This window comes from Salvelinus namaycush, unplaced genomic scaffold (assembly GCF_016432855.1).
Source record: "Salvelinus namaycush isolate Seneca unplaced genomic scaffold, SaNama_1.0 Scaffold167, whole genome shotgun sequence".
In the NCBI taxonomy this organism is placed as follows: Eukaryota; Metazoa; Chordata; class Actinopteri; order Salmoniformes; family Salmonidae; genus Salvelinus; species Salvelinus namaycush.
In genome coordinates this window covers 177519-188799 of record NW_024058419.1, presented here as the reverse complement: position 1 = coordinate 188799, position 11281 = coordinate 177519, and the positions used below count along the sequence as shown (strand labels likewise).

General features: G+C 48.6%; 1 protein-coding gene across 1 annotated transcript; it reads left to right on the top strand.

The window, feature by feature from the left end:
* Positions 1-1854: 1854 nt before the first annotated feature.
* LOC120037281 (polysialoglycoprotein-like) lies at positions 1855-11026 on the top strand. Its single transcript, XM_038983451.1, has 6 exons — positions 1855-1915; positions 2094-2159; positions 2323-2406; positions 2545-4070; positions 9216-9311; positions 11018-11026. Exons 1-6 carry the CDS (start codon positions 1855-1857, stop codon positions 11024-11026), a joined length of 1842 nt encoding a protein of 613 aa, XP_038839379.1.
* The last annotated feature ends 255 nt before the right edge of the window (positions 11027-11281 follow it).

Below are 11281 nucleotides of genomic sequence, written 5' to 3'. Positions count from 1 at the left end.
TATATAGACTTATTTTTCACTGTATTATTGACTGTATGTTTGTTTTACTCCATGTGTAACTATGTGTTGTTGTATGTGTCGAACTGCTTTGCTTTATCTTGGCCAGGTCGCAATTGTAAATGAGAACGTGTTCTCAATTTGCCTACCTGGTTAAATAAAGGTGAAATAAAATAAATAAATAAAAGATACAATGATACGATGTCTATCTAAGTATATGGTTACGGAGAATAGTCCCATATGAGATGGTTAGGTCACGTCATCCCCTTTCGTGTTGTCGTCGTGGCAACAGGTCGGGAACAGCTCCTGAGTGAAGGCGAGGCATGCAGCCGTGTCTGCCCGTCTCCGTAGTTCGTCAGTTTTCCAGCCTCGTAGTCCAGCAGCATTCTAATGCGGGAGTGGTGACAGTGGCCAGCCACCGCTTCCAGGTGTAACAGTATAACTTTAGTCCGTCCCCTCGCCCCGACCCGGGCGCGAACCAGGGACCCTCTGCACACATCAACAACAGTCACCCACGAAGCATCGTTACCCATCGCTCCACAAAAGCCTCGGCCCTTGCAGAGCAAGGGGAACCACTACTTCAACGTTTCAGAGCAAGTGACGTCACCGACTGAAAGGCTGCTAGCGCGCACCACCGCTACCTAGCTAGCCATTTCACATCGGTTACACAGGCACCCATTGTGCCAGGTGCTCAGCTGGCGCTCATCCAGCTGGAGGCTCTAGGGAAGATCGTTCATTCCCACCATACACCGTTTCCCCTTTTCCTTCCTGGGGATGCCCTCGTACGTTCTCCTGGGAGAGGAGCAGGTGATCGTTGGCCGTGCAAGGGTCAAAGGTCAGGGTGCAGCGGTCTGAGGAGGAGGGCGAAGGGAACATGTGAGAAGACAATTAGGTGTACATAATATCTATGATAGTTTTATGTTAAAGTAAGGAACAACCACAAACATTCGCTGAGGTCCTGCTTCCCAGCTAGGTTACATGGAGCAGCTGGACTGGGGATCACAGCCAGGATGGTGCACTTATCCTGGGCTGAACCTACTGAAGTGGGTTGGGGGAGGGGAAGAGAAGAGAAGAGAAGGGAGATTGGTGGAGAGACACAGAGACATATTTTAAAAGATTGGAGGTTACTATCCCTAACAATAAAATCCTTCATACATTGAGGTTAGGTTACCATGCTTGTCCTGCCCCACAGCTGTAGACACAGCCTCCTACAGGTCCTCAGACACTAGCTGGAGATCCCTTACAGGATGTCTGTCACCCCACTGAGCCCCTCCTACAGTTTAGGGGTCACACCCACTTGAATGTCCTTCATATGACGAACCTCCTACAGAGCAAATGAGGAAAATATGATATATTATGATTTATGTTAGTAACAATACAATATGGGAATTTTATCCCAAAGCTACCTACAGCTAACATATATATTTATGTATGTGATCTATGTAAATAAAGGAATATAACACAGCTGTAAAACTGTGAGGACTATATGGTGGAGGCCTACCCATTTCCCAGGAGCATTGTAAAAAGTGGATTTGGGTACAGTGTTTATTTCCCCCTAATATCTTTGAAGATTACACCTAAAATAATTAGGCCTACTTCTTTTTACTGCTGATCTGAGACCATTAGGGTTAAACATTACAGATATAAATGCAATATATGGAGTAGAAAAGATTGCCTGCCCACCAAAGAATCAACATACGTTCTACATGGTCTATTTCTATCTGAATGTAACACCTCAATCAAGCATGTTAATTGATCGTTAAGTCATGTTTGTCAGGTAAAAGGTCATTAGTGGCCTATATAAGCCTCATACAGGCCATGGGAAGACATTACCTGTTGATAACACAGACTATTTTCATGATCATGGGAGGTGTGAGAGAATTGCTGCTCTTTGTGTTGACTGTGGGGGTTGTCAAAGGTTGGTTCACTAATTTGGGTTGAATGGATTTGTTTGGGAAATATGCCTAACTTTATAAGTTGGAGATTCAAATTTGACTTTCTCTTTCTTCTGCATTGGTCATCTTGTATTCTTCACCACTAATAATATATGTAGCTATTTTGTGTCAACTCAACTTCTGTCAACACTTTCTCCTCAGTTTCTTGTTACCCTGTTGGAAAGTCCCAGAAGCAAGATCAAGTCTCTCTGCAGAGGAGACTTGGAGGTAAGTGTTTCTTTCCACAACCCTTCTAGCTTTGTACTGTGTCTATGGTGCTGCTGTGTTTGACACTCATTCAACACCATAGAGTAACTCAGTTGTCTAAATAATGTTGTCAAACCCTTTGATTTGGTCATTTTGCTTGTGTACCTTAACCTACGTTTTTCAGAGCTGTCATCAAATGACGTCTCCATTGTGCATGCCCTGGCCTTGCTCCGATCCATAGGGTCTGACGCAAAACAAGACAGAGAAGGTACGGCCTGAAACATATACTTTTAAATCTGTGTTGGGTTCATGTTGCTCAACATTCGAATGGCAATTTGGCCTAGACCGTGTAGAACAGCTGTGTTGCTGTAGAATACCCAACTGTTCCTTTTTGTTTTCTCTCTAGAGTATTTTGAGACTAATGAAGTAGAATCCCAAGCTTCTCCAAACCATGGTAGCTCTCCGGCAAATGATGCCCTGTCCTCTGACGACGCTACCTCTGAAGCTGCCACTGGCCCGTCTGACGACGCTACCTCTGAAGCTGCCACTGGCCCGTCTGACGACGCTACCTCTGAAGCTGCCACTGGCCCGTCTGACGACGCTACCTCTGAAGCTGCCACTGGCCCGTCTGACGACGCTACCTCTGAAGCTGCCACCGGCCCGTCTGACGACGCTACCTCTGAAGCTGCCACCGGCCCGTCTGACGACGCTACCTCTGAAGCTGCCACCGGCCCGTCTGACGACGCTACCTCTGAAGCTGCCACCGGCCCGTCTGACGACGCTACCTCTGAAGCTGCCACCGGCCCGTCTGACGACGCTACCTCTGAAGCTGCCACCGGCCCGTCTGACGACGCTACCTCTGAAGCTGCCACCGGCCCGTCTGACGACGCTACCTCTGAAGCTGCCACCGGCCCGTCTGACGACGCTACCTCTGAAGCTGCCACCGGCCCGTCTGACGACGCTACCTCTGAAGCTGCCACCGGCCCGTCTGACGACGCTACCTCTGAAGCTGCCACCGGCCCGTCTGACGACGCTACCTCTGAAGCTGCCACCGGCCCGTCTGACGACGCTACCTCTGAAGCTGCCACCGGCCCGTCTGACGACGCTACCTCTGAAGCTGCCACCGGCCCGTCTGACGACGCTACCTCTGAAGCTGCCACCGGCCCGTCTGACGACGCTACCTCTGAAGCTGCCACCGGCCCGTCTGACGACGCTACCTCTGAAGCTGCCACCGGCCCGTCTGACGACGCTACCTCTGAAGCTGCCACCGGCCCGTCTGACGACGCTACCTCTGAAGCTGCCACCGGCCCGTCTGACGACGCTACCTCTGAAGCTGCCACCGGCCCGTCTGACGACGCTACCTCTGAAGCTGCCACCGGCCCGTCTGACGACGCTACCTCTGAAGCTGCCACCGGCCCGTCTGACGACGCTACCTCTGAAGCTGCCACCGGCCCGTCTGACGACGCTACCTCTGAAGCTGCCACCGGCCCGTCTGACGACGCTACCTCTGAAGCTGCCACCGGCCCGTCTGACGACGCTACCTCTGAAGCTGCCACCGGCCCGTCTGACGACGCTACCTCTGAAGCTGCCACCGGCCCGTCTGACGACGCTACCTCTGAAGCTGCCACCGGCCCGTCTGACGACGCTACCTCTGAAGCTGCCACCGGCCCGTCTGACGACGCTACCTCTGAAGCTGCCACCGGCCCGTCTGACGACGCTACCTCTGAAGCTGCCACCGGCCCGTCTGACGACGCTACCTCTGAAGCTGCCACCGGCCCGTCTGACGACGCTACCTCTGAAGCTGCCACCGGCCCGTCTGACGACGCTACCTCTGAAGCTGCCACCGGCCCGTCTGACGACGCTACCTCTGAAGCTGCCACCGGCCCGTCTGACGACGCTACCTCTGAAGCTGCCACCGGCCCGTCTGACGACGCTACCTCTGAAGCTGCCACCGGCCCGTCTGACGACGCTACCTCTGAAGCTGCCACCGGCCCGTCTGACGACGCTACCTCTGAAGCTGCCACCGGCCCGTCTGACGACGCTACCTCTGAAGCTGCCACCGGCCCGTCTGACGACGCTACCTCTGAAGCTGCCACCGGCCCGTCTGACGACGCTACCTCTGAAGCTGCCACCGGCCCGTCTGACGACGCTACCTCTGAAGCTGCCACCGGCCCGTCTGACGACGCTACCTCTGAAGCTGCCACCGGCCCGTCTGACGACGCTACCTCTGAAGCTGCCACCGGCCCGTCTGACGACGCTACCTCGGCAGCTGCCACCGGCCCGTCTGACGACGCTACCTCGGCAGCTGCCACCGGCCCGTCTGACGACGCAGCTGCGACCGGCCCGTCTGACGACGCAGCTGCGACCGGCCCGTCTGACGACGCAGCTGCGACCGGCCCGTCTGACGACGCAGCTGCGACCGGCCCGTCTGACGACGCAGCTGCGACCGGCCCGTCTGACGACGCAGCTGCGACCGGCCCGTCTGACGACGCAGCTGCGACCGGCCCGTCTGACGACGCAGCTGCGACCGGCCCGTCTGACGACGCAGCTGCGACCGGCCCGTCTGACGACGCAGCTGCGACCGGCCCGTCTGACGACGCAGCTGCGACCGGCCCGTCTGACGACGCAGCTGCGACCGGCCCGTCTGACGACGCAGCTGCGACCGGCCCGTCTGACGACGCAGCTGCGACCGGCCCGTCTGACGACGCAGCTGCGACCGGCCCGTCTGACGACGCAGCTGCGACCGGCCCGTCTGACGACGCAGCTGCGACCGGCCCGTCTGACCATGCCATTGAGGAACTGTTGACTTCTGCATCTCAGCCCCCGTTGACCACAAACATGGATATCTGATGTGGGACATGGTGCTCGGGGTCCATGCAAGAGTTCATGGGTATTCTAGTCCAGGTTGTGTGTGTAACTGCATTTTCTTGTTTTGGCTCAATTAAACGTTAACTGTAATACTTGTGTCCTCAGTATTGTTTTGACGGTTCCTACTTGGAGTTGAGGTCTATGACCTGACATGAGTAACTGGTGATGGCAACATTTATTTTGCATTATAACCATGCTTTGGCATCAGTAATATGTTTACTTTGACCCCTGTGCTTAAATCACCATTTGCCTTAAGCTACATTTGGTCAAATTATGCTAGTAGCTTCACATGATGTGGAATGAGTTCTCTTTCATTTAAACTTGATGGTTGTGGAACTGAGTGTTTGGGGTTGGTACATATGAGGCTGCTAGAATTGGGGTTAATGGTGTCAGTGCTAACTAATATCACGGTTGTCAACTTGCATTTAAATGACTCTGCTGGGTGTCTTCTCTCGTAACTGACTTAGTTTCCTATTAGTGAATGCTTACATATAAAACCAGCTCTCGTATCATTAGCCCATCGTTTTGGCAGTGTCTTCATATCCCAGTGCCAATCCAAACTTTCAGGTTTAAATAAGTCAATGCTCACCTGTCTTAGCTGGCAGGTTGCTATCAGGTCCAGGCTCTCCCAGAGTTGCTTGTAGCGCCGCTAACCTAGGGTTTGAGGGCAGGAACAGTTTGACCAGGATTTCCCACCCACTCCGATTTACATGGGATAAACCATTGGAAGAAACCGGTAAATTTCCATGAGAAGCTTGAGGAAGTCTGTTCATACAGGCCTTCTCTAGCCGCATGATGAACGCTCAGGGTGTGCGTCGTAGCAAACCGTAATTAGTCGCCATGAATTCAAAAAGCACGTACACGCAACCTTTAAATGCAGTTAATACAGCAACAAAATTGGCTCCAACGTTTGAGCTACCGGTAGGTATCTGCTGTAATTCAAACATTTCTGTGGCAATGCTTTACTCATTTATGCCAACCAAATCCAGATAGCAAATGTTCTGAAAGAGCTGCAAAACCTGGACCCATACAAATCAGCTGGGCTTGACAATCTAGACCCTCTATTTCTGAAACTATCCGCCGCCATTGTCGCAACCCCTATTACCAGCCTGTTTCACATCTCTTTCATATCGTCTGAGATCCCCAAGGATTGGAAAGCTGCCGCGGTCATCCCCCTCTTCAAAGGGGGAGACACCCTGGACCTAAACTGTTACAGACCTATATCCATCCTGCCCTGCCTATCTAAGGTCTTCGAAAGCCAAGTCAATTAACAGATCACTGACCATCTCGAATTCCACTGTACCTTCTCCACTGTGCAATCTGGTTTCTGAGCCGGTTTACGGGTGCACCTCAGCCACGCTCAAGGTACTAAACGATATAACCGCCATCGATAAAAGACAGTACTGTGCAGCCGTCTTCATCGACCTGGCCAAGGCTTTCGACTGTCAATCACCATATTCTTATCGGCAGACTTGGTAGCCTCGGTTTTTCTGATGACTGCCTTGCCTGGTTCACCAACTACTTTGCAGACAGAGCTCAGTGTGTCAAATCGGAGGGCATGTTGTCTGGTCCTCTGGCAGTCTCTTTGGGGGTACCACAGGGTTCAATTCTCAGGCTGACTCTTTTCTCTGTATATATCAATGATGTTGCTCTTGCTGCGGGCGATTCCCTGATCCACCTCTACGCAGACGACACCATTCTGTATACTTCTGGCCCTTCCTTGGACACTGTGCTATCTAACCTCCAAACGAGCTTCAATGCCATACACCACTCCTTCCGTGCCCTCCAACTGCTCTTAAATGCTAGTAAAACCAAATGCATGCTTTTCAACCGTTCGCTGCCTGCACCCGCCCGCCCGACTAGCATCACCACCCTGGACGGTTCAGACCTAGAATATGTGGACATCTATAAATACCTAGGTGTCTGGCTAGACTGTAAACTCTCCTTCCAGACTCATATTAAACATCTCCAATCCAAAATCAAATCAAGAATCGGCTTTCTATTTCGCAACAAAGCCTCCTTCACTCACGCCGCCAAACTTACCCTAGTAAAACTGACTATCCTACCGATCCTCGACTTCGGCAATGTCATCTACAAAATAGCTTCCAATACTCTACTCAGCAAACTAGATACAGTTTATCATAGTGCCATCCGTTTTGTTACTAAAACACCTTATACCACCCACCACTGCGACCTGTATGCTTTAGTCGGCTGGCCCTCGCTACATATTCGTCGCCAGACCCGCTGGCTCCAGGTCATCTATAAGTCCATGCTAGGTAAAGCTCCGCCTTATCTCAGTTCACTGGTCACGATAACACCCACCCGTAGCACGCGCTCACTGATCATCCCAAAAGCCAACACCTCATTTGGCCGCCTTTCCTTCCAGTTCTCTGCTGCCTGTGACTGGAACGAATTGCAAAAATCGCTGAAACTGGAGACTTTTATTTCCCTCACCAACTTTAAACATCTGCTATCTGAGCAGCTAACCGATCGCTGCAGCTGTACATAGTCCATCTGTAAACAGCCCACCCAATTTACCTACCTCATCCCCTTACTGTTTTTATTTATTTACTTTTCTGCTCTTTTGCACACCAGTATCTCTACTTGCACATGATCATCTGATGATTTATCACTCCAGTGTTAATCTGCTAAATTGTAATTTTTCGCTCCTATGGCCTATTTATTGCCTACCTCCTCATGCCTTTTGCACACAATGTATATAGACTCATTTTCCCCCCCTACTGTGTTATTGACTTGTTTATTGTTTACTCCATGTGTAACTCTGTGTTGTTGTCTGTTCACACTGCTATGCTTTCTCTTGGCCAGGTCGCAGTTGTAAATGAGAACTTGTTCTCAACTAGCCTACCTGGTTAAATAAAGGTGAAATAAATAAATAAATTCAGCGTGTTTTGAAGCAAGTTAAACCGTTATGGCCTATGCAAATTATTTTGTTTGCTACAGGGTAGGCCTTCCAGGTTATTTTATGTAGCCTAAGTTTGTGTATTGAATGTTATTCTACATTTGTTTGTCTGGGTCTCGAGAATCAGTTACCCTTTCTGACCAAGTCTGTAAAATAATGCGAGAACTGGGGGTATTTTGTCTTGAATAGAAGTAATAACGGAGAAGAATGGCAGGGTCTTGACAAGTTTATTTAATTTGATTATGTAGTCCACGTTTGTGTAGGCTCACGTTTAGTTGATGCTGTGACTAAATGAATATTAACTTGATCATTTACTTTATTGCTGGAGAACAGATGCAATAGGTAGGATTGAGAAGATTTTATGTAAATATAGCCTACCTTAGAATGGCACATGATAAACTGCGGGTTTAGATTCACGTGCAATTGATCAACTGCGGCGCTATCCAGTGGGCTGAATCTCCGCTACAGCGTAACTGTTACATTATAGGAGATTCAGATTTGTTTCCTCTGACAAAATCATCACAATAACCGAAGTTTAAACAGCCACAACCTTCCCAAATTCCCTTGATAGCCAGGTGCAAGGGGAGAGGAAAGGACCGAAATGCATCTTTCAGTGAAGGGTAGGCTACTGTAATAACCTCATTTGACCCGTCGGCCAACAGTGGCTCATAGACCTGTTAAAACTAGGCTACATTAATGAAATAGTGTGGTGACTTTGAGTTGATTAATATGCAACAAATACAAGAACCCATTAGTGTATTTCTCCATGTAGAGTGGTATAATCATGTTGGATTTTATTTGCTGCTTAACACCCTGCATCCCACAGCTGGCTTGCTTCTGAAGCTAAGCAGGGTTGGTAATGGTCAGTCCCTAGATTGGAGACCAGTTGCTGCTGGAAGTGGTGTTGGAGGGCCAGTAGGAGTCACTCTTTCCTCTGGTCTAAAATAATATCCCGGGACAGGTGCTCTCTTTCGGGTGGGACGTTAAACATGTGTCCTGACTCTCTGTGGTCACTAAAGATCCCATGGCACTTATTGTTAGAGTAGGGGTGTTAACCCTGGTGTCCTGGCTAAATTCCCGATCTGGCCCTCATACCATCACGGTCACCTAATCATCCCAAGCTTACTATTGGCTCATTCACTCCCCTCTCCCCTGTAACTATTCCCCAGGTTGTTGCTGGAAATGAGAATGTGTTCTCAGTCAACTTACCTGGTTAAATAAAACATATGCTTCTAAATAGCACTTTCGGTTTGAATGGGAAGCTCGGAAATTTCTTGCAATTTCCTCAGGAAGGAAAATTGGTAGATTCTCTGGAAAAGAATGACCGTCCTCCCTCAGCCATTGGGATGAACTTTGCGGGACCCCCACCCGAGTACTCCTACCAGGTACGGACGAGACATGGAGACAAGTGTTCCTTTAATGTTTTGTACTCGTCTCAATAAAAATGGTTTCATACTAAAGACTAGGTCAGAATACATTTGGACTCCCTCGCGCTTTGTCTTTCCCTCTCAAATCAACTCTTCACTGTGAAATGCTTGCTTACGAGACCACCCCAACGATGCAGAGTACAAAACTATAGAATATATGTATACATACAGTACCGATCAAAAGTTTGGACACACCTACTCATTCAAAGGTTTTTCTTTATTTTGACTATTTTCTACATTGTAAAATAATAGTGAAGAACTCAAAACTATGAAATAACACATATGGAATCATGTAGTACCCCAAAAAAGTGTTAAACATATCAATATATATTTTATTTATATTTAGCCACCCTTTACCTTGTTGACAGCTTTGCACACACTCGGCATTCTCTCGACCAGCTTCATCTGGATTGCTTTTCCAAAAGGACAGATGTCCAGCGGTCTAATGTCCATTGCTCGTGTTTCTTGGCCCAACCAAGTCTCTTCTTCTTATTGGTGTACTTTAGTAGTGGTTTCTTTGCAGAAATTTGACCATGAAGGCCTAATTCACGCTGTCTCCTCTGAACAGTTGATGTTGAGATGTGTCTGTTACTTGAACTTTAGAGCAGAGGTAACTCTGGGTCTAGCGCTTGATGGATTTTGTGACTGCACTTGAAGAAACTTTCAAAGTTTTTGAAATTTTCCTGATTGACTGAACTTCATGTCTTAAAATAATATTAGACTTTCGTTTCTCTTTGCTTATTTGAGCTGTTCTTGCCATAATATGGACTTGGTATTTTACCAAATAGGGCTATCTTCTGTATACCACCCCTACCTTGTCACAAAACAAGTGATTGGCTCAAACGCACTAAGGAAATAAATTCCACAAATTAACTTTGAACAAGGCACACCTGTTAATTGAAATGCATTCCAGGTGAGTACCTCATGAAGCTGATTGAGAGAATGCCAAGAGTGTGCAAAGCTGTCATCAAGGCAAAGGGTGGCTACTTTGAAGAATCTCAAATATAAAATATATTTAGATTTTTTTGGTTACTACAGGATTCCTTATGTGGTATTTCATACTTTTGATGTTCTACAATGTAGAAAATTGTAAAAAAATAAAATAAAGAAACCCTGGAATGAGTAGGTGTGTCCAAACTTTTGACTGGTACTGTATATATTGTAACAGTGTAATAAAATACCCAAGAATAAAGCTATATACAAGGAGTTCCAGTTCCAGATCAGTGTGCAGGGGTACGAGGTATTTGAGGTAGATATGTACAAGGCAGGGTAAAGTGACTAGGCATCAGGATAGATAATAATAAGAGCAAAATAAAGAACAGAGCAGCAGCAGCAAATGAGTGTCAAGGTGTGTGTTTGTTTGTGAGAGTGTGTAATGTGTACGCATGTGTGTTTGGGTTGTGTCGGTTTGTGTGTGTGTGGGTTTTGTGTGGGAGTGTGAATGTAGTGTGTGTGTGTGCATATGGTTTGTATACAGTCTAGTGATTGTGGGTAGGGTCAGAGCAAGACCCTTTAACAGCCCTGTTGATATGGATGGGGACGTGCTCTCCCCTCTTGCTCCTATAGTCCACGATCAGCTCCTTGGTCTTACTGACATTGAGGGAGAGGTTGTCCTCGCACCACAATGCCAAGTCTCTGACCTCTCATCGCCTTTGTGTCGTCAGCAAACTTGATGATGGAGTTGGAGTCGTGTGTGGCCACACAGTCATGGGTGAACAGGGAGTACAAGAGGGGACTAAGCACGCATCCCTGAGGGCCTCCCGTGTTGAAGGTCAGTGTGGCAGAGGTGTTCTTGCCTATCCTCACCACCTGGGGCCGGCCCGTCAGAAAGTCCAGCATCCAGTTGCAGAAGGAAGTCTTCAGTCCCAAGGTCCCGAGCTTGGAGGGGACTATGGTGTTGAACGCTGGGCTGTAGTCTATGAACAGCA

Excerpts from the sequence above, each read along its gene's own strand:
- LOC120037281 (XM_038983451.1), top strand. The coding sequence starts at position 1,855 with ATGATCATGGGAGGTGTGAGAGAATTGCTGCTCTTTGTGTTGACTGTG. Across the intron at positions 1,916-2,093 it reads GACTGTGGGGGTTGTCAAAG|TTTCTTGTTACCCTGTTGGA; the intron begins GTTGGTTCACTA and ends CTTTCTCCTCAG. Across the intron at positions 4,071-9,215 it reads CCACCGGCCCGTCTGACGAC|GAAGGAAAATTGGTAGATTC; the intron begins GCTACCTCTGAA and ends CAATTTCCTCAG.